This window comes from Camelina sativa, chromosome 9 (assembly GCF_030686135.1).
Source record: "Camelina sativa cultivar CO46 ecotype springtype chromosome 9, ASM3068613v1".
NCBI classification, from domain to species: domain Eukaryota; kingdom Viridiplantae; phylum Streptophyta; class Magnoliopsida; order Brassicales; family Brassicaceae; genus Camelina; species Camelina sativa.
In genome coordinates, this window is record NC_141888.1 from 18,908,901 (window position 1) to 18,934,304 (window position 25,404).

The following is a 25,404-nucleotide window of genomic DNA, read 5'->3' on the forward strand; positions in this document are numbered from 1 at the left end:
TGTACACATCTCTATGATACATAGGTATCGGGCCTCAATTTTAGTAAGCCCATTCGGTATGGATTTGTTGTTTATTTTCTTAAAGATAAGGCCTCAATTTTAGAGTTTGCGTTGAGGCCCCATTTAAAAATTTAAATATTACATCGGACTTACTGAGATAAACAATTTAAAAGTAAACAATACTTGATCTTTCGTATTGGACCTCCAATGTTGTCGTAGTGGGTGGGCGCCATAACGTAATTAAGAAACCATTGGGGGGGGGGGGGGGGGAAAGCATACATCAACAATAAAAATAAAACAAAACCACGTACAAAACGTAATTAGTTGTCTGTACGTACACTACGAATTAAAGTAAATTTGAAATATAAACCCGAAGAAAAACAAAGAAAGCGAAGAGTCGCGCTTATTAGAGTAGGAGAGATGGGGAGTCGGTAGAAAGACGGAACTACTACTGGCGACATTTTGTTTTATTTAAATAGCATCACCCTTTCTCCTTTCCAAACCCAGGGTAGAAACGAGTAACACGAAATTATCAGAAAAAAACCATGGAGTTTAGAGTTGATGCCATCGCTGATCTTATACCAGGAAAAACGAATTGGATTATCCAAGCGAAGGTCTTGAATTCGTGGTATGTTACTGAGTTCTTTTGGAAGCGGGTTCTGCTCCTTGCTGATACACGGGTTAGTCCACTTTGCTTTGAAAAATATTTGCACGAAGTTGTTAACCAACGCAGTGGTCTTATACACAATTGATATGCAATTTGTAGGGTGACACAATCGAGGTGGCGTTTTTACCAGGGACCTATAAGAAAAAAAGGAAGTATATCTATGATGGTGATTGGTATGAAATTAGGAATTTCAAGGTCATCCAGCCAACACTTAGGGAGAGGAATACACATCATCCTTTCCAAATCAAATTTACTGATGAGTCGACGATGGGCCTGCTCTCACCGGTGAATCAAAAACACTACTTCCGTTTCGAAGATTTGGGTGATATATCTCGAGGGAGAATTACCCATCCCATATCATTCGGTACGCTTATCTTCAATTTTCAATTACACAAATCGTTTGAAACAACGTTAACAAACGTTTGCTAATTGATATATTTGTGATTATCACTAGTTTTTAGGCCTCATACTAAATAAATAGGTTAGTAGACAATTTCATATCAAAATACATAGGTCGTAACATTTAAAGTATGTGTCTACCCCGAATCAGATGTCTGTGGGTGTGTAGTTGGGGTGGAAGACAGAAGATTGCTCGAGGGGGCAAATGCGGCCAATGAAGTTGTCCTCACCCTACTGAATGGGAGGTAAAGGAGATTTGTGCTATCTTTTCAATACATTTACATTTAAAGTTTTTTCGTATGCCCGTTCAATATTAACATGAGAAAATCGTAGGAATGAAACCCTCAAGTGTCGTGCCCTAGATGATTATGCTGCTCGCTTCATAAATGCTTGGGAAGCACTCGGGTGTCATCTTACTTTTACATCCGAACCCGTCTTTTGTATTTTGCGGTTCTGGAAGGTTGGAAGCTACGAAGGTATGTTCGATTTGATAGATCAGATAAGGAAACCAGCCTTGTGAAACCATATACAACTAATTTTGTAAATGTTCTGAAGGTGCTCCTTGCCTCGTCAACACAACCGCCTCTTCGCTGTTCTATATAAAACCAGATTTCGAGGGAATGGAACATCACAAGGAGATGTAAGCTCTTTGTTTTCCTACTAAAATATCTAATTGTATTTGTTGCTACTGTCAAATACGTTAATACACTTTCTATATTTACCGCAGATCTGAAATCGCTGGACGTTACTATATAGAACATATAATGGAGCACGTAGGGGAGAATGCAGTACCTTGAGAATAAAGGAACTAGATGGGCGAAAGGGAGAACTCAGGGAGTTTAGCATATTTATTTAAAGAACCGGCACAGATCTATGCAATTTATTAACTTTTTTTCCCCGGTGTGTTTGTACTTTTGAGTGAACCCAATGTTACGCTGATTATGGATAATATATGGTTATGTTTTGTCAACAAAATATAAAATTTAGTACTCCGCAATATATGTACGTACATAACAATAGTTATCTACGATAAGTGAACATGTCAACACTATCCAAACATCGCATTATGTCTTCTCTAATGGACCATATAAAGCCCACAAACAGATATATTTCGCTTTAAAAACCTTCTTATTCAAACAGAAAACCGTTTGCTTGAGATTTCTAAAAAGCCCACACGAGTAATAGGCCCATCTAGGGCAGCCGGGAACAATTTCTCCAACAATTATAGTTAAACAAAAATGTGGGCTTAGCAATTAAAAAGGGCCATCATAAACATGTTACAAAAAGCTATGTTGGCACTTAGGAAAAAAGAGTATTATCCTCTCGCCAAGAAAAGATAACACGTCTATTGTCGCCCATGCACTACGTATTAGCTGGACATGTTGTACGGTTGTGGCCAACCTGTTGACACTGAGAACAAGCATGCTGTTTGCGGGGCCGCTTCGTCTCCAACGCAACCTCGACAAAAGACTTCCTCCTCGTCATCTTTGGCCTTCCTGGAGGATTCCTAACAAAAGGCGGTTTACATCTGGACGGTGTAATATCAGTAGGAACGATACAGGATGTATCTATCGGCATTATCGCCTCCGCATACCCACTGCAGAGGCTGTCTCTGCGGAAGTATGGATGGTGCTGGTTTATAACTGATACGTTGGCCGTATATGCGGCTGCGATAGCATGTACGCATGGCATCCTCTCTAGATCAAAACGCCTACATGAACACCTCTTATACCTCAGATTGACAACATGCGTTGAGTTACCACCACTTACTTCAAATCGATCTTCATCAATTTCTTGAACCTTTAGACGCCTTGACTGTTCAATACGTGCCTATGAGTAAATCAAAGCGTAAGTTCATATAACTAAAACACAACATATCCACTAACATTTTTCATGCCTTTCGTTAACATATATATCGATGGATATGTTAATGAATGTCACACCTTTAACAGGTTCTCCACTCCTTTGGTGAGTAAAGTTGGCATTGCGGCAGCTTATTTTCTCCTTGTAGCAAACCAACGTGTCAACATATTCCGAACAGCTTCTAGTAACTCTACAATGGGATAGGCTCTGGCAGGATTCAGTACTTTGTTTAGCGATTCTGCAATGTTGCTCGTGGTGAAGTTGTACCTATCACCAGGAAAGTGCGCCCTGCTCCACTTGGTTACATCTGCACGAACCAAGTAAGCATGTAGTTGCGGATTCGCTTCTTGAATTTGCTGGAAGATTTCTTCGAAATCAACTACACGGTACGCTGCAGCTGCTTTTTTTACCAGCCGGAATGTTTCGCTCCCACTAAATCTCAGGATAATATTCTTGTGAAGATGATAAGTGCAGATTCCTCGACTTGCCAGGAGGTACACTTTAGCGATAGATATCAGTGCAAGCTCTTCATCATCAGGAATTACACTACTTAATTGAGTAAAGAACCATTCCCACGACACGTCGTTCTCTGTATCAACAACCGCATACGCCAGAGGGAAAATATTAAAATTCCCATCTTGTGTTGTCGCTATCAGAAGAGTCCCTTTGAATTCACCTTTCAAAAAGGTTCCATCTACAACTACAACTTTCCGCATATACCTGAAACCCTTAATGCATCCAGCAATCGCAATGAAAACATACTTGAATCTGTCTTCTACATCAACGACCAGTCTAGTAAGGGTCCCCGGATTAGAGGACCTCAGCCTGTATAAATATGCTGGTAATTCAGCGTATCCACTTTCAGGTGTACCCCTAACATACTCCCGCGCCTTTATAAGTGTACGATGTGCCTTCCAGTAGCCAAGCTATTATATGAAAATGGTCAGTAAAAGACATTAGCACTAAACAATATCAACTAGATCGAATTATATATATGTGCAGTGCAGGCCATAGAATCAACTAATTTCTGACAAACTCAACAAACTTAAGCTACGATCTGTTTGTACACCCTATAAACAAGTACACTCACAGAGCCAACCATAAAACAAACATATTAAAGTATTCCAGTAGCCAACCTGTACACCATATCGTAGGTTGAGCCCATCCCCAACAAGATTTGGCACAACAGAACTTCCCACACCACCAACATAATCCTTGTATAATTGACCTAGGATTGGTGGTTTAGCATTACGGCTACGGCCATATCGTTCCGTAACAGAGCAAGTATGTTCACGACAATATCTGCGAATATGAAACACCGACGAATCACCCATGGTTGAAGCCCGTATTCTCCATTTACAACCTTTTACCCAACACTCAACGATTAACAAAACGAGCGTTGAATATCGAACATTGTAATCATATTTATCTAATACACTCAGCACCCTCAACCTTGCCACCAACGTTTCTTTGCTATCAAACTTATCCCCCACAGCAATATCACCACCTCCGTTTTCTATTTTGCGAACCTCCTTCTCAATTGCATCAGCTGCAGAGTTAGTCTTGCGGGTACGGTTATTTGATTCTGTGTTACACACATTTTCCTCTATACAAGACCCACCCCCAGGTCCGTCGTCCAATGATTCCTCTGCTTCATCCGGGGCGAAGTTGGGGTACAGCAGATAATCTTCATCCCCTGAACTTGCACCATCGCTGTCGTCACAGTAATCAAATCTACTGTTGTCCTCGTCATCTGCTTCATCTTCATCTAGATCATTTTCTACATTATCTTCACCGTCTTCCTTCCGACTCTCGTACTCATCATCTTTCTCTCCCATTTCCTCTGCCACACCTACGAAATCATCTACAATGACTTCAGGGGTCTTGGGTGTTGGTTCTGGGGTTTTCGGTTTAACTTTCTCGAACAAGGTTTCACCAGATTTAGCTTCGATCTCCACGCATAGCCGGATGAGTTCACTCCTATGCTGTTTGAGAAAGTTTTGAAACTGCCAACCATTCGAAACAATCACCGGTGGCATATAACATCCGCTTTTTTTATATCTATCTAACATATAGCTCAACTTTATCGCGGAAGTTCTTTCACAGAAACCAAAGTCATCGTACACCATAGCAGTAAAGTCTTCAAACTTTGTTTCTTTATCGGCAACTATAATCCTGCACCCTTTCCTAGTATCAACATCAAACAACCATCGCTTTTTGTCTACCCTCCACCTCCCACACGCCAATACGATATCTTGCTCTTCCATGGATGAACCGAGATCAAAGATTAAAGAAACTGAGTAGGAAAAAGACGTTTGCTCCGGCAGACAAACAGAACACGATTGATGAATCTGCTACAAACACCATAGATCGGAAGAACAGTAAAGGTGTTTAGATCTTCTTCCAATAAGTCTATCACAACGCTCGACTGTCTTTGCCAGCTCAAACAAATTCGTGTTATTCTGGTAAGACTTTACAGCTGTCAATCTTGCTTACTAAATCTACCACGGACAAGAAGCCTACCACAACACTACAAAAACTATTTCAAAAAACAAACAAAGTATACCAAAAATATCTGTAAGGAGAGAAGGCTGTCGCATAAATCTATCGCAACAGGCCATTAGTCTACCATAAATATCTTCCCACCCTGTTACGTTTGCCGCTACACGCGCATAAAACAAAAGTCTATCATCAAAGGAAAATTTCTCTACCAACTTAATCTAACGAATCGATTTCATGTACGTCGACCGATAAGTGTACCAACACTACAACTAAGTGTATCATCTACAGTGACCGATAAGTGTACCAAGACTACAACTAAGTGTACCAAAAATATCTGACGTACACCTTTAATCAGTGCACGTGTATAAATCTACCATCAAAGGATCAGTAGACTTAGTCCCAACTTCCAATGTTTTTTTTTTCTAATGGCATTAGCCGTAATTACTTTTTTCTCAACACTAGTTTCAGGGGTAATATAGGTACAATGTGTTAGTCTAGTAATTACAAACAATTGTATGTTACTTTTGTAATAAAGAAGTTTTTATGCAATATTCTAGTAACTCACCCTATTTTTAAAATATGACATAACATTAACATTAATTCAGCATTAATTATTACTGAATACCTGGTCCGTCTAACCGAGTTTTCTAAATTTTTGCTTTCTAATTTTATAATTATATATAACTGGACTTATTTTAAGCCCATGAAAAAGGAGCTAAAATTCAATAGATGTCACGCACAATATCGGTAAAGATGAGATACATTACATTAGGCAATAGCCAATATGCAAAATAAAAAGTAAGATCGAAAGCATAAAGAAAAACATAACAACAACATTACGAAGTGTTATCTCCGTTATAGAGTCATTTACATCAAAGGAACATAAACAACAACATAATGTAGTATTTATTACAATATGCATGGGAGAAAAGAACATACTCACAATATCAAACCAGAATTTTGAAGTTTCTCTTGAATGATCATGTCTATTTTGTTCTCCATGCCAGGAGTCAAGTAATTCTTCCAATCACCGACTTCTCCTTTACGGAAAAATGTTTTGTTATCTCTACCATTGTATAATTTTCCGGTCTTGTTGATCTCCAAACTGCTCAGATTACGTAGAGAGCAAAGGTCTATAATCTCATCCATCGATCCACTCTCTTCTTCTTCCTTAGTAAAAGGACAACCTAAGAAATCAGCAAGTCTCTTGATCTGCTCACGAGGTTCTGCTTTCATCTCCTCATACTTCATAAAAAGCACATGATTGGGATCTTCTAAGCTTCCTCTCCAGTAGCTTAAGACTTGATCCCAAAAAGGTCCAAAAAGGCTGATTCCCCTGCAAAAAGACTCAAACGTATCCTCGAAACTACTTATTACTTCATCGTTAATTTGTTTCTTACAAAAGAAGTGCCAATATGAAACCAAAGTGTCTTTCACGTTCCTGCACATATACACAATTTTACAAGTGGAATCTTTGAGACCTTCTTGCAGCGCATGTAACGGCATGTGTGTCGAAAACAGCCTTGGAGACGATGAGTACTTGGTTAGGTCCGGTTTTTCGCTATAGTAATAGAGATTCATCTCAAGATAGGGTACAAGAACGTGCGGGTTATCAGAAAGAAGAGGATGATGATGATGATCATGAAGAGAAGAGTATTTTGATCTATGAAGGAGTGCGAATGTAAGTGCTTTGAGCCAAGTCGTACCACATTTAGGGAACGAAGCAACGATGACATCGGTGTCTTGAGGCTTGAAGTTTTTTTGGAAACTGAGGACAGCTTGTAGAGCATGGTGAGTATACCAACATCCTTGGTACTTAGAAACATCTTTTCCACTGGAATCTTTGTCTGAAGGAAGTGAAGAGATGAGAGTCTTTATTTCTTCGTTTAACTCTTCATTTCTCAAGTTCACCGAAATCTTTTGCTCATCCATTACAAACGTGTTTTGATATTCTAAAGCGAATAATAATGAAGCTAGCTAGTAATATTTGTTAATCAATCATGGTGGTTGGTAGGATTTGTTGTGGTAGTTAGGATTTTTTTGGCTTGGTTGGTTGTAGTTTTGGAGTTTTCCCACAATCATATTTTGATCTAAATCCACATCAGCCATACATATTTTCAAGTCTATACCGCCTATTTCTGTTTTCTTCCTTTTTGGGCTGTAGAAACATGAAAACATACTACCATAACTTTTGGGTTGTGGGTTTGACAAAAAAAAAAAAAAAAAAAAACTTTTGGGTTGTGGAAATTAATATTTATTTATTTATAAAAATTTTATTTAAAAACAATCTCACAAGTAACCTAACTCAAAAACTATATGTTAAACATTAGGAGCCATCAGGCTAAAATAAAATTGGGTTTAATGGGTTTCAGCTTAAGCCCAACATTGTAGGAACTAAACTTCTACTTAGGAGTCAATTGATATCCTGTATATGGTTTCGTCTAATAAAAGTATCAAACTTAATTAAAGAGTAACGGGGGTGTATTGAAACAATGATTTTGAAGGATTTTATGAGATTTAAGAAATTTGGAATTTTGATAGATTTTAGGGAAGTTGATATGATTTATGGTAAAATTCTTTCAAATCCCACCTAAAACTATGAGATTTGGATTTTTGTATTTTTAACTAAACAAATCCTTTTAAATCCTCCAGAATCCCTAAAACTTATTAAAATCCAAATCCATAAACTGTTTTGAATAACACTGGATTTAAAAGTATATTTTAAAATCATCAGTTCAATAACAGTGGATTTCAGGAGATTTTTTAAAATCCATGATTGAATAACATATGATTTGTAACTTTTACACAAATCACTTAAAATGTCAAGTTGAATACACCATCTAGCTATCAACCTGCACATAGTGCGGGTTAAATTGATTGAAATAAAATATTATATTAAAATTATTATTTGAGATTTAAAATTCATTATGTAAAACAAAATATGTAAGTAAGGTTTATTTTTCGGTTATTCAAATTTGCGTTTATTTTTTGTAAAATACGTTTCACCCGTAAAATATTTGAACTTGGAAAAGAATTTAAGTTGGTGTAATAAGTTTTGATATCTTTTTGTGTTTCTAAAAACTCTAATATTCAATAATAATTATATTGTTTGATATGAACAATTAAATTCTTTAATGGTTCTAAATATAAAAAAAAAGTAAAAATAATTATTTTACGGGTTAAATCTAATAATTGGAGTATTTATAATATAATTTAATCCGCAGTATCTATCTTAACATTTTTGAAGTACATTTTTGTACCATCCTCTCTTATCTTTATATCCAAACAAGTCCCAACTAAATTCTCTACAATCCTTACAAGCAAATACAATCATTTCCTTATTTGATAATATTAATTTCCTAAAATCTATCTACCTAATTTAAAGTAATATGTTATATTAAAATAAAATTCTTCTTTCACTTTTATTTAATCTTATATTTAATTATTTGAATTACTATTTAATACATAAAATTAATAAAATTTTAGATTTTTTTTTAGCATATGATGTGATTTGAATTTTTATAAACGTATATATATTTTAAAAACTGTTTTAGGATTTTTGTAACCAAACAAGTATTTCCAGATATATATTATTTTACATTTGAGTTATTTTAATATATAATGAATATTTACAATTAAAAGTTAAAATAACACACAATGAAATGATATTGTGCGAATGATTTGGATCAATATGAATATAAATTTAATTATCATTAATATTGTGTTACCAGATAATTTATCATTTCATTATTTTGCTAATATTATCAATATTATAATATTAGATATATTAAAATTGAGTAATTTATGATAATGTAGAGAACAAATTATTTTGCGGTAAACTGTGGTTTAAATCCTATAATTAATAGTCAAATACAATTATATAATCTTACACTAAACAAAACTAACACATAAATATAACTTAAATTTTGATCTATTTGTTATAAATATTTGACTGTTAATTTCTTCAGAATGCACAGGGTTATTGATTTATAAAACAAACAAAAAAATAAAAGAAATGGACTTGTGGTGTACCACGGGGTAAATCCTAGTACTGCATAATAAATTTTACGGATATAATTATTTCACGGGTTAAATCTAAAAAATATTAAACATAAGGGTTAAATTTAAAAACACTAAAATTTTAAAAATATAATAATGTAAGAATCATTCTTTCACGGGTTAAATCTAAAAGTACTAAGAATTTAAATTTTAATAACTAAAATTTGATATGGTTAAATAATAACATTATTATAAATAAAACTAAATAATTGTTCTGTCGTGTCTGCCATATACAACTAGTCCAGTTTTAGAAATAACGATTACAATTATACAATCTTAAACACTAAACAAAAGAAACAAAATTAACAAATAAATATAATTTTATAAAATTTAGTTTTTTTGTTATAAAATTATTATCATGCGGTGTACCGTGAGTTAAAATCTAGTCTATATTAACATTCTTGAATTACATTTTGTGTTATGCCCTTTTAGTTTTGCTTATTTAAAAATTTATTTATAACATTAATCCCTAAAATATTTCCAAAAATAGCATTACTTCAGATTTTGTTTCCTAAATATTTTACATTACATTCCAACTATAAAAAATTACAGCAATATCAATATGGAAACAGAAACTATGATATATTTAATCACACCTTCTATTGTGTTTTGAAGATCTCTGAATCATTTGCAAACAAATAAAACAATAATTTGATTCCCATTTTGTTTTCCAATACGTGTGAGCTTTGATTCTTAACGTAAGAAGAACTTCAATTCACATTTATTTAAATATTATCATTAATATATTTAAACTTATAAAATTTTAAAATATTACGAATATGTAAAATTAAAACAGTTTAAAATATAATATGGTTATATAATAGATGAGTTATAAAGAGGACATGTTAGAATTAGTAAAATATCATTAAATTTGTGCTAACAAGGGCTAAATCCTTATTTTATTATTTTCTAATACTATTAATATTAAAATATTTGACATATAAAATCAAGTTGATTTCACTAAGATTGTGTAAAATAATTAAATCATTAGGAACAATGTGACTTAATCATAGCGTATAAATAAATCATTAGGAACAAAGCTGATGTGTCGCTCTCACATAGCTCTTGTACTTTTTTTTAATAAATATTAAATACCTTTACATCTCATTATATACATAAATATAAGGCAATGTTCTTTTCTATTAGTTTTTAAAAATCAAAGATTTAATCAGCAATTAAAATCCAGAAATATATTTAATTATCAATTTCATAACATATTTAATTATTAGAAGTAAATTATATTTCACGAAAAATAAAAAAATTATTTATTTATTTATCACTTTAAAACATTTTTCTCATTGCATTTTTTTAATTTAGGATTAGATTAAATTAAACCGATTAATCTAAAAAATATTGTTTCATCTATTTAATGGTATAGTGATGTAGACAATAATGTGAAACATAAAATATGTGAATCTGATTTTTAGAAGGAAAAAATATTGTGTATTTTTTGCATATGTTATTAAGTGTAATAAATTTATAAATCTATAAATTGTTTTAGGAAATAAACCAAATTGGTAGACAATATAAATTGTTTTAGGAAATAAACCAAATTGGTAGGCATTTTGATTTTGTCTTTCTGTGCAATTTTTTAGAGATTAACTTTATAAATAAATATAAATAAAAGGGTAGAACATCAAATGTACTTCAAAAATGTTAATATAGATTACAAACAAAGTTTTCTTCCCTTTGATCTGTTTAACGAAGAGCACCGTTTTGGCTTTGTTTATGACGCGCAACTCTCACCAGGGTCTTTTGGCATAACACAAGCTACCTTTGTCTTGTATTCCAATATTTCGGGAGGTTATGGGAGAAACAGAGAGAACGATACTAGGGTTCCTACAAAACAGTTCGCAGATCCCTGATTCTGGTCAATTCTCTTCCGACCACAACCTTGATCATGATCAAGTCAAGAACGTCATCAAAAGGCTCCAGGCTTTTCGTTACATCGATGCTCAGGTACGTCGGCGTTATCGTAATCTTAGAGATCTTGTATCCGTCTCGATGCGGACGAAGGAGAGAACGTACATGGTTCTCTATCATAATTAAAGAAGGGACAATTGCATTTTTAGTACCTTTATTTGCATTTAAAAGAGAACGTAGACCTTATATTCGTTTTTCAAGAAACATAACCACTAAGGGTGCTGAAATTACAGTTGACCCCCTCACGACCAAACAAAAAACAGAAGCCAAAATGACAGATTTAACCCGATGAAGTCTGCAATAGATATCTTTAAACTTGATTTCAAACTGACGTAAAAAGGGAGACTTCAAAGTAAGTCTCCTTTTTAATTATAGGTTAAATATTAATTTTAAAAATTATAAAAAATAATTTGATTAACCGTTTGATGAAATAATAACCACATAGACTTCCTGCATTGTAATAAAATAATTTTACATATAAACTAGTAAAATTAAGGGAGGTAAAGCTGATTAGGTTAAAATTATTTGATTTAGGGTTTCCTTAAGTAGACTTCTCTGTAGACTATTGGTGGTTGACTTTTCTATGCCATCAACTATTAATAATTAGTCCTGGGCGTTCGGTCAGAATCGAGAGAACCGAACCGATTAAACCGAGATGTTCGGTTTTCGACAGCATCTATGAGAGGATCAACAAACCGATCAGCAAAATTAATTTGGTAATTCGATTCCCAGTTCGGTTTGGCGAGACACATAACCAATCGGTTTTAATTAACCGAGTTATATATACCTAATTTTCACTAACCCTAACCCTAATAATTTTCATTTCTTTCTCTTCCAACTTCTGCCTCTCTCTCTCTGGCGGCGATAAGCGATTCTGAAACTGAAAAAATCTGTCACTCATCAAATCATCTTCGTAATCACCTTTCTTCTTCATCTTCGCCATCTACAGCTCTTCTCTCTATCATACATGGTGTAGAGATCGAACTTTTAGCTGTCCAAACCCTAATCTCGAGTTTTAGACTGGTAATGGCTTTGTTGAGGTGTTTGGACGGGTCTGCGCTTCTCCTACGGCGGGTCTCTTGCTCAGATCTGGTTCCCGATGGTGCACCGTCGGTTTAATCTCAGATCTGCTTTTCGCCGGTGGTCTCGTCTCCTCGTTGTTCGTGTCGTGGTGGAGCTCGAAGGTTGGTTAAGGTGGTGCATTCCGGGGCTGATTCTCTGCGGTTTGCCGTCGTGGTCTTTTTGATGTCGTGTCTCAATTTTGGGTCACGGCTCCTAGTGTGGGTCGCTGGTGGTGCAGTCTGAATCGGAGCGAGTGGCGGCTTGGTTCTTCTCCGGTGTGGCAATGGACTTTGTGTTCATTCCGGTAAGATCTCTCCTCGGCTTGTGGTCCTCCGGTGCTTTAAGCATTGGTTGGATCGGGATTTTGGTTGTTGTCGTGGTGTTCTTTGTTGTGTTGTGTGGAAGGCTAGTTGTGAAGCTTAGAGCATCATTATCGTTTGTTGCAGTGTGTTGATTATTGAGTTGTTTGGTGTTTTGTTTCATAAACCCCATCGTCTGAGGTTTGATTTATAACACCATTTATTTCCTTGGTCTACAGAACAAGCATAGTGGGAGGGAGGTCTTTGAGATTGGTCTGATGTTAATGTTATAACTGAAGAGACGATTGTGGTTTCATTAGAACCTATCATAGTGATTGTGATATTTCCATTTATTTGTAAGTTGAAATAAATAATTTGATGATGTTTCTTGTTGCAGCCATGGAGCTTGCTCTCCCATTGGAGAAGCTTAAGTGGCTTTGTTACAAGTGAGAGAGACTGAGAGCTTTGGCCTGCAATTTTATGACATTTTGATTTTTAAAAATGGTCAATAGTTAGTTTGATGCATCTAGTTAATTAGGTTTAGACTTTTTAGTCTTGTCTTCATCATTTATATGATTTAACAAATCCTTTCTTTGTCAAAGTTGTGTGTGGGTTTGTTTTTTATGTGACATTTTCAGCTGGGAAACATAGGAGGGCATTTGAATGTTGCAGCTGAAACAAAGCTCCCAAGAGAAGTAGGCTACCCATCACGACTCATGTCTTAGACGTCGCACCTGATGCTCCATGGTTCAAACTTGCAGGTTCTGAAACTGACATAGCAACGGTTGTCAAGAATTTTTAATGAAGCTGAAGCTAGTGAAGGAGGATATGAGAAAAATGTTCTCTCTCTTGAACTGGTTTTCATCAACTTGCTTCTCCGGTAGCTGTAGAGTTTTGGTGGTGAAGATGGGAAGGAAAAAGCAAGAAACCTCAATCTTCTTATTTTAAGGTCCACACACGATACACATTTTATTGTAAAAGTTTCGTCTTTGAGAACTAACTGAGAATTCCAGAGAATTTTAATGGAATTTTCTTAATTTGGTTCCCTTTATGTTGCATTATTGGTGGTGTTATGGATGAATTTGGTTAATTTGGTTCCCTTTATGTATGAATTTTGAAATTCTCAAATTGGAGTTTATGGATATGGTGAATGTTCATTGAATTCTGAAATTCTCAAATTGCTACGAGACCGATGATTACATTGCACAAAGCAAGAATTGGATAATGGATTCATCATTGCTTAATCGATAGTTTGTGTTCACGGAGTTATGTATAAATAATCTGCTCATTTTAATACAACAAAAACAAACCGTCTCTCATGTATCTAAACTGAGTGATCAAGACAATATACCTTTTATCACATTTTGCCAAAATTGAAACATCATTACACTTTACTTCTTCAACAGATCATATCACATTGAGCATTTAAAATCCTAAGAGGATCCATTCAGGAACTTGTCGACTCTATGATTAGTTGAAGCTGAGAGAAACTTCATGCAAATAGGAGGTTTAACTCCAGCTATAGCAAGCACTGAACTTGGCAAAGTTCTCCACGCACATGTCAATCGCAAAGTTCCCCACGCACATGTCAATCGCAAAGTTAGAGATAGAATTGTTGTAGAAAAAGTTTAACTTAAATATCAATAGAAAAAGAAAATGAATATAAATTTTTTATAAAAGATAAAAAAAATTCAATTAAAGACTTTTTCAATTATACAGACTTCACACAGAACTCCAACACGTTGACTTCAAAAATAAGTCTAAGTTAATGACCTAACTGCCTAAGAAAACCAAAAACTTGATTTCTCCATATGTATAATATATAATCATGTCAAAAACATATAGAAGCAAGTACATAACATATATCAAAGAATACAACAAAAAAATCTTAAAAATTATTCACCAATTTGCAATAATTTGGTTTTCAAATAATGCTGACTTCATGTTCACATCAACGAGTAGACATAAAAAAGACTATACGAGGATAACTTCAAATGAAGTCTATTTCTTGGGGTCTATTTTTGCAATTACAATTTTACAAAGCAGACTGCGAATGAAGTCTACCATAACCGGTTGACTTCTTTTGTGGTCTTCCTTTGTTAATTTTTTGGTTAGTTTTGCAATTAAATAGATAAAACAAGGTAGACTTCAATGAAAAGTTCAACCGGTTAACTTCAAATATAGTCGACTATGGTTATTTTTGCAATTGACCAACCCATTGACTTTACAGTAGACTTCTGTCTACTAAGTAGACTTTAACTATCCGTCAACCAGAAAAAGTAAACTTCGTCGTGGTTAGTTTTGCAATTGACCAAGTTTGACTTTCGCCAAGTAGACTTCGTATGAAGTCTACATTAATGACGACTTCGTTTGCAGTCTGCCGTGGTCATTTTTGCAATTGACCAACAATTGCATTTTTTAAATAGTAGACTTCTTTTGCAGTCAACTAATTATTTTAATATATTTTTAATATATTAATATTACGGTGAATGCTTAGATAGTTTGGTCAATTGCAAAAATAGTCACTATGGAAGTCTACTCGTTTATTATCGTAAGAAGACTTCGTCTGGCAGTCATAACTAAAAAGTCAAGAATTTGGTCAATTGCAAAAATACACCTTAGTAGACTGCAAATGAAGTATCTGACGGAAAGATTATAATGCAGTCTGAACCATATTTTTTTGTTTTCAAATGAAATTAAGGAGACTGAAATTGCAGTCTACGGGCTCGAAACTCGATAAATTTTTAATTGCAAAATTGACCACAGAGTAGACTTTACATGATATTATGACGGTTAGACTAACAAATGAAGTCTACTTTCGCAAAAAAATCAAGGAAAATCATGAAATCTACCGGAAAATAACTTTATCGGTGGTTGTTTCGCAATGTCAAGCACCGAGGACGTCGTCTTTAGTCACCACAGAAGAAACCCAGCACCAATTTAATCACTATCCAAGAATCATGACATATAACAAGACAAATGCACTTGCAAATTTTCTTAGATTAAAATGGAGAGGAGATGGAAGAAAATGAAGTTCTCATAGCATTGGGTGTTATTTAAGCTCACAAATTTGGGTTGTTGAAGCATTAAGAGCTTCAAATTTGGTTGTTCATGGTGGTTGTAAAATTGATGGCGGTGGCACAACCGTAAATAAAAGAAGAAGATGAGGATATGGATGTAATAAACATTTTCGCAAGAAATTCAAATAAATCAGAAATAATGGCATTTATGTGAATACATGGAATGGCAGAGGATTTAGTAGGGAGAAAGTGGCAAATGTTGGAGAGAGAAAAAGAGGGGTCCAATTTTGCAATTGACTCAAATAAGGGGTCTAATTTTGCAAATGTCCATTAAAGAAGGTTAATTAAGTAGATTTTAATCTGAGTATTTATATCTACAGGAAATTACGAGGGTGACATGGGTTTTGACTGAAGAAGGAGACAAGTATGCTGCACAAGGATCACCGGAGGTACAACTTTTCTTAGCTGTACCAGAAGAAGGTAGCATATTAATGGTTGAACTCAAGGTAATCACTGTGGGATTTGTAACTTTTATTTAGTCATGCTATTTAGATAGAAACGTCCTTAAAAAATTCTTGCTTTTACAGAAAAAGCTAGGCAAATCGGTGGATTTTGCTTGGAAATATGCTAAAGAATACAAGTGGTTGGAATTGGAAAACAAGCAAGTCTCGAGGAAGGTAGTGTTAAAAGACTGTTCTGAAGTTGTTAAGTTTCTTGTAGTTTACATCAATAGCTTCCATCTCATGAGCCATCATATTATATTGTAGGTTCAACATGTAGAAGATAAAGTGAAAAGAATGCTTCTCCAGATACAACAAGGGAAGGTTTGTATCATGTACATTAATTAAGTAGAGAGAATTCTATATATGTTGCGTTTGCTTTTATCACTGAGTGTCTCTTTCTTCTACCTTTCAGGTTATTGACAAAGACGGTATCAATTTTCTCAAAGGCAGAAATCTCATCAAAGAAGTGTAATTTGATTCTTTTGTTTTTTGTTTCGACTTTGTTATTTTTTATCAAGATGTTTTTATTCTTTCTATGTTTTCAGGAAGTGGAATGGGTTTTGTTCCATAAAGAAAGGTCCTAACTATGCTCCCGAGAGAAGGATAGTGTCCACCGATTTGACTCGAGAAAATCTACAAAATTTTGTCCTATTTCCCTTGCCTCTTTTCAACTGTACATATGTTAAAATTATTACAATAACATTGGTATGGTATACTCTCCTGCAGCTGGAAAGAGTTAGAGTTTAAAGAGTATAACTTCAATGCTAAAGGAGCTCCTGTTGAGGCTGGTCTTCTTCACCCTCTTCTCAAGGTAAGCTGACAACAACAAAAAATTATTGTATGATCACTTTTGTTGAGTAGGCTATTTTACTTAATAACAAACTTCTTAAACTCTGTCTCAGGTGAGGAAGCAGTTCAAAGACATATTTGTTCAGATGGGGTGAGTGAGACTCTTGGAATGTATAATGTAGTTTTTCTTTTCATTTATCTACATTGCTGGTTAATGTTAATGGTGAGCCTTTCTGTGGTAACAGGTTTGAAGAGATGCCAACAAATAATTTTGTAGAGAGCAGGTATGATAAAGCTTAGGGAGATGTTATTACAGACACTTGTTTAGGTAGATGCTATTTTTGTACTGATCTGAACCTGTTTCCTTGTACAATTGTAGCTTCTGGAATTTTGATGCATTGTTCCAGCCTCAGCAGCACCCTGCTCGTGATTCTCACGACACTTTCTTTCTCAAAGGTTCGAATCTTTGAGTACTTAAGTCTCAGTTGTTTTTTTTGTCCAAAAAAAATAAAAATAAAAAATAGTCTCAGTTGTTTGATGACATCCCAATTATGACAATCTAATAAATCTTTTTTTTTTGCTGTAGCTCCCTGTACGACAAGGACACTTCCGGAAGATTATGTTGAGAGGGTAAAACGTGTTCATGAGTCTGGTGGATATGGATCAAGAGGGTAAGTTATAATAATGACTTGTATATTTCTGGTCACAACTAATTTTGTAATCACTCTGACGTGCATGAACTTTTTGCATTGAAGGTATGATTGTGATTGGAAGAGAGAAGAAGCAAACAAGAACCTTCTCCGAACTCACACAACAGCTGTTTCTTCTAGAATGCTTTATGCACTAGCACAGGTCTGACTAGACTATCATAGCATATTAAGGCGTTTCAATTCTCAATTCCATAACTGTGTTCTGTTTACTAAATTTTTGTATCTGTCTGTAGAAACCTTTTGTCCCGAAGAAGTATTTCTCGATTGATCGTGTGTTCAGAAACGAGGCTGTTGATCGGACCCATCTAGCAGAGTTCCATCAAATGGAAGGTATAGTACTGATTAGCTTCAGTTGGTTCGGTAACTTTTAATGAATTTGTCATATTAATGGTGTCTCATATTTTGATCAGGTTTAATATGTGACCGGGGACTTACATTGGGAGACCTGATTGGTGTACTAAAAGACTTCTTCGCACGCTTAGGTAAACGCTTCCTTAGTTTCGCTGTTTGGTACTCATACACTCGAGAGAGAAACAAAAATCTCATGCTTTTATGTTTTTTTAGGTATGCCAAAGCTGCTGTTCAAGCCAGCTTACAACCCTTACACTGAGCCAAGTATGGAGATCTTCAGGTAAACTACTGATGAAAACTATGATAAATTAATAATGTGTAGACTAAGCTATTTTATTAATTTACCGAGAGATAACCCTGTCTGTTGTTACTGGATTTCAGTTACCATGAAAAGTTAGGGAAGTGGGTGGAGATTGGAAATTCTGGAATGTTCAGACCCGAAATGCTCCGACCGATGGGTCTACCTGAAGATGTCCAAGTCATAGCTTGGGGTCTTGGGCTTGAAAGGTAATGATTTTTGAATTTCACCCACAAACAACATCTCATGTGTTCATTGCTGATATATATTTCTTTTCTTTTGATTTGTGTTCATAAAACCAACCAGGCCAACAATGATATTATATGGTATCGACAACATACGAGATTTGTTCGGACACAAGGTAACTACAATATGTTTTTCTTTTTAAAGACATTTTTAGTTAGCCATTCCATTGCCATATATACTCAAATCCACATTTCGTTTTCTGTCACAGGTGGATCTCGGTCTCATTAAACGGAATCCAATTTGCCGAATTGGAATCTGAGTGAGATTTTATCGTCTACTTGGTTCAAAATGGTCTCCTCTTTGAGTCATTTTCCTATCACCTCTTGTGCATACTCGACTTCAATTGCATACAATGCAATCTTACTTTTCCTATGTTTGTTTGGTTATTGATGTATGGTATAAAAAGATCTTGCTTAATGCCAAATACCTTGCAGAGTAAAATGATACATGAATTAATTTATAGCTCTACCCCCTGAAAAGTATGTGTCATAATTTAACCAGACAAAAGTTAACGAATCTAAAGTAAGTACCCAAAATCACACATAATACAGTTTTTACATAAAACCACATCAATTTTAGTGATTAGAAGAAACATTAACTAGGATTCTTTGGTAAGTAGTTTCACAAAAACCAATATAGAATGAGTAGAATGGTGCAGAGATGGGTAAGATTAGCAAATTTTATTTAAACACTTCAATCAGTTTTAGAAACCTAAGCTAACTGATAGGTTAAAAGTTACTTGAAAAGTTAAAACAAAAAAAAAAAACGGAAAGGAAAAAAAAAACAACACAGGTAAAGGGGTCACGATGCACTCAAGGAACTGGATCGGTCTGATTAAGCCAAAATCTGATCATCTATGATTGAACAATGTTTTCTGAGAGCCGGAATACTAAGAGAACGTTTCCTCGTCTTTGCTTTATCCGAGGTGGGTACTCGCATTCTGTTCCCGTATTCACTTGTGAGCTCAAGGGATTCAGTTAATGGCTTGTTCGCTGTCCTGAGGAAGAGATCGAGGTTTTGGGAGTATTTGTCATCTTTGTTGGGCTTTGTAGTCTCCTTGTGGTTGTTTTCGGACACAATGGAGATTGTGTCTTGAGATTCTTCTTCTTCGTTGTCTGTCCAGTAACTCTTGTCTTCCATTGCCAGATCATCGTACTCTTCATCTGACTTTGTCGATTCCTCATCCACCGATCCAACCTGGTTTAAGATGAATGTAAGAGTCTTATAACTAACGGGAAGCTACACTAAAAACATGATAAATGGAATTAACATCCTCCCAAGGAATCAGGATTTGGTTACCTCGTCACGGTTGCGTTCGTCGTTGTTATCGCTGAGATCTTCATCAGAATCTGGCTCAGGAAAATCATCGTCGCCTTCTTCATCTTCATCGCTCCCATTTACAGACTGGTCCTCCTTCAGCTGCATGGAGAGGACATGGTAAACAACCTTCACAAAATGCAAAACAATTACGTCTTTACACATTGATTAGTGTAGAATGTACCTCTTTTGAAGGCCCATCAGATATCCGTGGCGAACTGCAGCAAGAAGAGTAATGCCTGCTGCCGGTTTCAATTAAATCTGCTCTTGACTCATCCACACTCCCGGCATGGCTAGTTGCGCCATCACTGGGCCATGCGCTGATCCCAAAGTGACCAAACTGAAGATTCACTGGTTCAACTTTATGTAGCTGATGCTCTGATCTACCATCTGTCTCAGTATCGACGACGGGCTTCCTGATCTTATCAACAGTTCCAACAGGCCAAGTTTTTGCAACAGTACCATCAGTATTGCAAAGAGCCATAAAACGCCTAGAGGAGCCTTGTCTTTGGATCACCTGAAACATTCCCTTGGAACTTAATGAATTAGCTGCACATTGGTTCCTGTGCTCGTCGTCGATAACAGAAACGGTGTTTGTGGTTATATCGTAGAGCTTGTCTCCTGTTTCACGTCTACGCAAGCAACCAAAGACCGTCGCGTGGATTGTTGCCACACTCTTGTCGACATTTGTGTTGTTTATCTTAGGAACGAGATGTTTGTCAGCTCGTTTACATAGATAATCCTGTATTGTTCTGATGTTACGTATATATTTTACATACTTATTCTTTTCTGGGTCCAATGTCATGTACTTGGCTCGGACTGCAAACCGTTCCAAGTGTTTCTCCTCGTTGGCGATGTACACCATGAAGGGAACAATCGAAGGGTGCTTTTTCATCAGTCCCATCTGCACAAAGAAAAAAGAAAAAAGAAAAAAAGTTAGATTAAAAGACCTAGTACTCTAGTAGTAGCCATGATCACATTGTGTACTGGGATACAGATAAGACTTACCACAAAGTTAAGGCTTAAGTGGACCCCTTCAACAACTATGGATTCTTTCCTCTCTTCCCATGTGGTAATGAGCCTATCGAGACTGTCAATCACCATCTCGCTTTGTGCCTTATACCCTTCTACAGCCATCTGCTTATCACTTAACAACTCAGTGGTGCTTGAGTTTGATCCAGCATCCGTCTTTAGGGTATTGGAGTTTACACCTCGAGAGCCTTTCAACTTTTTAGCTTTTCTTTTGGCTTTTGACTCAGCAACTGCCACAGGGTCAAGGCACTCTCCAGCATGGTATGTTGAAGCCCACAGCAAAGGATTCTGCTTCTCATCAGCAAAGCTCCGCATCATGTGCCTTATAGAGTCGGTTGATACCACAGTAGTAATCCCCAGCCTGCTACCCTGTAACACATATTTACATATTGCATCTCATTAAGAACACAATGAAATCAGATACAACTTACAATCTTTCACTCTGAAAAAATGGGAAGTACATAAGGAGTCAAATATATCAAAAAGAAGAAGAGAGCTTCTAAGTGTCGATCTAAAGCATACAAACAGAGGGAATGGAGACTTACCAGCAACGCGGACAATGTAGATTTACCACAGCCACTGGTGCCACAGAGTAAAACAGTTACAGATTCTTTCCTTTCTCGGATTCTGCAAGAGATAAGAAGAGTTGTAGAACAATGTGTAAAAAAGATGAAAAACGACAGTGTCAGGACATGATATATGAGTGGGAAATAGCAAATCCAATGCACAGCAGAATTTTATGGATAACAAATAAAAATACAGCCGTCCATGGAAAAGTATGAAGCTAAATATAAGCATAGGCATTAACAGATAGACAACCACAAACCAAATACAACTATGTAAAAATCTAAAGTAAAATGAGAGAACAGTTGACATATAGGAAAAGCATGTGCATGACTAGCTACGACTTTACGATAATAAAAGAAACCTACGTGCAAAATCACATCTCTTTACTGGCCGTTCAATAGAAACAGTCTGACTACTATTTCATATCATAGATACGCTAGATAGCCATAAAAACTAAAAAGGCTACAGAATATCTTAGAAAGGCACATAAATATATTTTATGCATTTAGAAGAAGAAATTATGACAAAAACCAAAGACATATGCAGATTCCATATGCCATCACTTTTCCTGACATAGCATATCAAGATATATTCCAAAAGTTAAGAAATTTACCTGCATGCCAGAATCAAATCTGCCCTTTGGTCGCGACCAACGTACTTGTACTCAGCCAGGGCATCACACACAACATCTAAGAATATTTCTCGTGAAACAACAACAGTTGTCCGTCTTTTGTACATCTCAAATGGTTTACTTTTATTCTTGTCAACATCATCAGCAACCAAACAATTAAGTTTTTCTACACAAGTTGAACCACCATTTTCCTTTGCGAATTTAGGTTCCTTCCCATGCTCTGGTGAGGTACTACAAGATCCCTCACTTCTTATTAACTCAAACACCCTACGGCTGATCTGCCAACAAAGAAAAAAAATATACAGATTGTCAGGAATACATCAAGGAACAAAAAACTCCTTCCCCACAAACTCCTTCCCCCGACCACCAAATTAATTTCTGAAGGAGCAAATATCAACTCATTCACATGCAGAACAAATCATTCCAGGGAAACGAAAAGAAATTTTACATAAAACGTAAGTCCTATTCGACAAAATAGAATTGAAGAGAAACCACTCTAACCCTGAAATTGACTATGAGCATAAAAAAAATTCCTGTCCTTTCCATACACGCATTAGTTCTCACAGCAGCAAGCTCAATTTCGAAATCAGAGATAAACAAACAGACTCAGGCAAGTACATATATAAAATTTAGCACGAGACAAGTAAGAAACAATGTTAAAGAATCACTCTTAACTCCTTTCTAGATCTATACACATCATTGATCCAACCTCAATTCGCATTCCGTAAAATAAAAAAAAATAAAAAAAAACACAAGACATACAAAAAAATACACATAAGAGAATCAACAACATTGAATAAAAACAATGTTGAAATCGAAATCACCTTAAAGGCGTGACGAGCTTTACATCCCATAAGCTGAAGAGTACTCTGCAAAACAGGACGCGTATACCGAAACGAATCATCTCCATTATCATCATCATCACCTTCTTCGTCACGCACCACTATATACAAAACCTTCGTCGCCTCCGTCATCTCTACAAACCAAAAAAAAAAACAATTCGGAACCAAAAAAAAAAAAAATCCAGAGAAAAATTCAAACAATGAGAGGACAAAATCGGAAAATGCAGATCAATCGATTACCCCTAGCCGGAGAAAAAAAAATGGTATGGGAGATCGGAGAAGTTGTTAGAGAGGAAAGAAACTGTGAGAAAATTAGGGTTTATAATGAGGATCGTGATAAGAAGAAGAAGAAGAAGAAGAAGAAAAATAAGAAGAGAGGAAAGATATTTTCGCCATTGTTTTAAAGGTTGGTTGGTCTCACTCGCCTTCTTTCTCCCTTGTTCAACGCATCGTTCGAGAAGAGAGCCTTCACGACTTCTCTTTAAGATACCTTCTTCTCTCTCTTTCTCTCTCTTTCACAGACTCAACCAAAAAAAAAAAAAAAACACTTTTTATATATCGTTTGGTTTTTGTTTTATGAACTCAATCAACCCCAGTATCTTACTTTTTTTGATAAAGACATCCCTAGATTTTGTTTTTATATCAAATTGCCCCTCTTAGTTTATGAAATATCTTTTTTTTTTTGTCGGTCACTCAACTCAACTGGAATCTGATTTTGAAGAAACCATTACTCAATAGATTGATAAATCCAATTAGGAAAAATTTTAACTCACTAAAATAAATAAAACAAGATACAATATGTTAGAAATTAGAGGATGTAATTTAGAGTGGAAAAAGTTAAGTGTGTGAGTTTAAGAGATAATAAAAGTAGAGGGGTTTATTGATAATTATATAGTTTTGGGTTTGTAAGATGGTCTTTCTCAGAAATTAACTCTCATACAAGTATGTATGTAACTAGAAAAGTGGATTCGATATCTAACCCTAAAATTAAAGATCAATGCATTTTTTTTTTTTTCGATCAATGATAATCGTTCCTTTGAAGAAAAGAGCTATCAATCAATTGAATAGATGACCAAAAATAAGAAAACACCATGAATTTTTGTTTTGTGTTTTTGTTTTTACGAATATATATATGCACTTTGAGGTTTGTATGAATTTCAAAATATAAAAAGATATTGAGTTTGATTGCCAAAACAAGAACAAAAAGATATTGAGTTTACGTCTATCGAGAGAAGAGTATGTGCAATTGTGCATGTACGTACCTTCACAAGAGTATTCCTTGCACAAGTCTTATGGGAATTGATTTGCAGAGACACGTGAATTTTGTATTGAGTTTTTTTTTTTTTTTTTTTTTTTTTTTTTTTTTTTTTTTGTGATGATGATAAAACCCATATTTATAGAGTTTGAGATTCTAAACTATAAATAAGTTTTGGATTTTTTTCTTAAAGTACATTAGTGGAATGAAAAATTTAATTTAAAACCATACAAAATCAATATTCATCATTTGATCACATGAATGTATCTCTTACCTTTTTAATATAAAAATTGAAATTTTGAAATTAATTATTGGTTTGAAATATTTAATTTATGTAGTTTCTCCACTCATTTTTGTGTAATTTATTTACGGTATCCTTACTATAAAAATCATAACAAGTTAATTTGACCCAAAAATTAGAAGCAAAAAAGAATCATGGCAAATTGAAGTTTTAGTGGAAACTAAAAAAAAAACTTTTTTTTTTTTGTTTTTTTGTTAAAGGGTATTCTATTAAAGATATAAGCCCAATGGGCTATTTCCGGATATAAACCCATACAAAATCCCCTAAGGGTCCGACCCGTTACACCAAACCAAACTAAACCAATGAAAATACAAAACCGACTGGGTTTACAAATCGAACCAAACCGAAGCTGAAAACCCTAATCTACAAACGTAAAACACGTTTGTAGCCGCCGTCCAACAAAGCTGCGGATGCTTACCGGATCAGGACCTCCGGTAAGCCTGGACGACGGTAGCCGAACGGAGATGGTGATCCAAGATCCGTTGTCCATCCCGCCACCGTAGAGCCGCGTTGAGGAGGAGGAAGAGCATCGATCTCGTCGTCGTTGAGGAGAGTTCTTGCTCGGTCGTGAAGGAGAAGACAGTAGGGAGTAGAAAAGAGACCTTCGACGGTGGTTTAGCCTCGCCAGATCGGAGTCTACCTCTCCTATCGAGTCCGATCCAGCGAAGCCTCCAGAATCTCCGACCCCAGATCTACCTGTCTTCCTTCGCCGTTCCTCGCCGTGAACCACCTTCTTCCACTCTGCGTCGCTATTCCGCCGATAGAGCT

The 25,404-nt window shown here is 35.4% G+C and overlaps 5 protein-coding genes and 1 long non-coding RNA gene across 6 annotated transcripts; 3 read left to right on the top strand and 3 right to left on the bottom strand.

The window, feature by feature from the left end:
- Window positions 1-545: 545 nt before the first annotated feature.
- LOC147938297 (uncharacterized) lies at window positions 546-1,863 on the top strand. Its single transcript, XM_087465577.1, has 6 exons — window positions 546-680; window positions 767-1,031; window positions 1,236-1,311; window positions 1,400-1,542; window positions 1,622-1,706; window positions 1,794-1,863. Exons 1-6 carry the CDS (start codon window positions 546-548, stop codon window positions 1,861-1,863), a joined length of 774 nt encoding a protein of 257 aa, XP_087321703.1.
- A 565-nt stretch (window positions 1,864-2,428) lies between these two features.
- On the bottom strand, window positions 2,429-3,051 carry LOC147938298 (uncharacterized). The gene is made up of 2 exons (XM_087465578.1): window positions 3,010-3,051; window positions 2,429-2,896 (listed from the first exon to the last, which is right to left on the bottom strand). Exons 1-2 carry the CDS (start codon window positions 3,049-3,051, stop codon window positions 2,429-2,431), a joined length of 510 nt encoding a protein of 169 aa, XP_087321704.1.
- Window positions 3,052-6,147: 3,096 nt separating this feature from the next.
- LOC104773794 (cytosolic sulfotransferase 5-like) lies at window positions 6,148-7,394 on the bottom strand. Its single transcript, XM_010498446.2, has one exon. It carries the CDS (start codon window positions 7,361-7,363, stop codon window positions 6,371-6,373), a length of 993 nt encoding a protein of 330 aa, XP_010496748.2. The 5' UTR covers window positions 7,364-7,394; the 3' UTR covers window positions 6,148-6,370.
- Window positions 7,395-11,183: 3,789 nt separating this feature from the next.
- Window positions 11,184-18,950, top strand: LOC104773800 (phenylalanine--tRNA ligase alpha subunit, cytoplasmic-like). Its single transcript, XM_087464358.1, has 18 exons — window positions 11,184-11,449; window positions 16,175-16,300; window positions 16,382-16,471; window positions 16,562-16,618; window positions 16,710-16,765; window positions 16,843-16,938; window positions 17,024-17,108; window positions 17,200-17,237; window positions 17,332-17,370; window positions 17,466-17,542; window positions 17,673-17,757; window positions 17,842-17,938; window positions 18,030-18,126; window positions 18,207-18,278; window positions 18,361-18,427; window positions 18,529-18,654; window positions 18,752-18,806; window positions 18,900-18,950. Exons 1-18 carry the CDS (start codon window positions 11,297-11,299, stop codon window positions 18,948-18,950), a joined length of 1,467 nt encoding a protein of 488 aa, XP_087320484.1. The 5' UTR covers window positions 11,184-11,296.
- On the top strand, window positions 11,934-13,936 carry LOC147938299 (uncharacterized). Its single transcript, XR_015565795.1, has 2 exons — window positions 11,934-12,779; window positions 13,014-13,936. It is a non-coding gene; the product is annotated as an uncharacterized LOC147938299 (long non-coding RNA).
- A 402-nt stretch (window positions 18,951-19,352) lies between the features above and the next one.
- Window positions 19,353-23,625, bottom strand: LOC104773796 (P-loop NTPase domain-containing protein LPA1 homolog 2). The gene is given in 10 exon segments (XM_087465218.1): window positions 19,353-19,527; window positions 19,529-19,888; window positions 19,991-20,110; window positions 20,193-20,912; window positions 21,017-21,409; window positions 21,586-21,667; window positions 22,221-22,516; window positions 23,063-23,214; window positions 23,321-23,381; window positions 23,506-23,625. Coding segments are annotated over 8 exon segments (2,145 nt in total). The 5' UTR covers window positions 23,213-23,214; window positions 23,321-23,381; window positions 23,506-23,625; the 3' UTR covers window positions 19,353-19,503.
- Between the last annotated feature and the right edge of the window lie 1,779 nt (window positions 23,626-25,404).

Coding starts and splice junctions, on each gene's coding strand:
- LOC147938297 (XM_087465577.1), top strand. CDS start 546: ATGGAGTTTAGAGTTGATGCCATCGCTGATCTTATACCAGGAAAAACG. Junction 681..766: donor TGCTCCTTGCTGATACACGG/GTTAGTCCACTT, acceptor TGCAATTTGTAG/GGTGACACAATCGAGGTGGC. Junction 1,312..1,399: donor CTCACCCTACTGAATGGGAG/GTAAAGGAGATT, acceptor AGAAAATCGTAG/GAATGAAACCCTCAAGTGTC.
- LOC104773800 (XM_087464358.1), top strand. CDS start 11,297: ATGGGAGAAACAGAGAGAACGATACTAGGGTTCCTACAAAACAGTTCG. Junction 16,472..16,561: donor ACAAGCAAGTCTCGAGGAAG/GTAGTGTTAAAA, acceptor ATTATATTGTAG/GTTCAACATGTAGAAGATAA. Junction 17,238..17,331: donor GACATATTTGTTCAGATGGG/GTGAGTGAGACT, acceptor CTGTGGTAACAG/GTTTGAAGAGATGCCAACAA.
- LOC104773794 (XM_010498446.2), bottom strand. CDS start 7,363: ATGGATGAGCAAAAGATTTCGGTGAACTTGAGAAATGAAGAGTTAAAC.
- LOC147938298 (XM_087465578.1), bottom strand. CDS start 3,051: ATGCCAACTTTACTCACCAAAGGAGTGGAGAACCTGTTAAAG. Junction 2,897..3,009: donor GAGTGGAGAACCTGTTAAAG/GTGTGACATTCA, acceptor ATTTACTCATAG/GCACGTATTGAACAGTCAAG.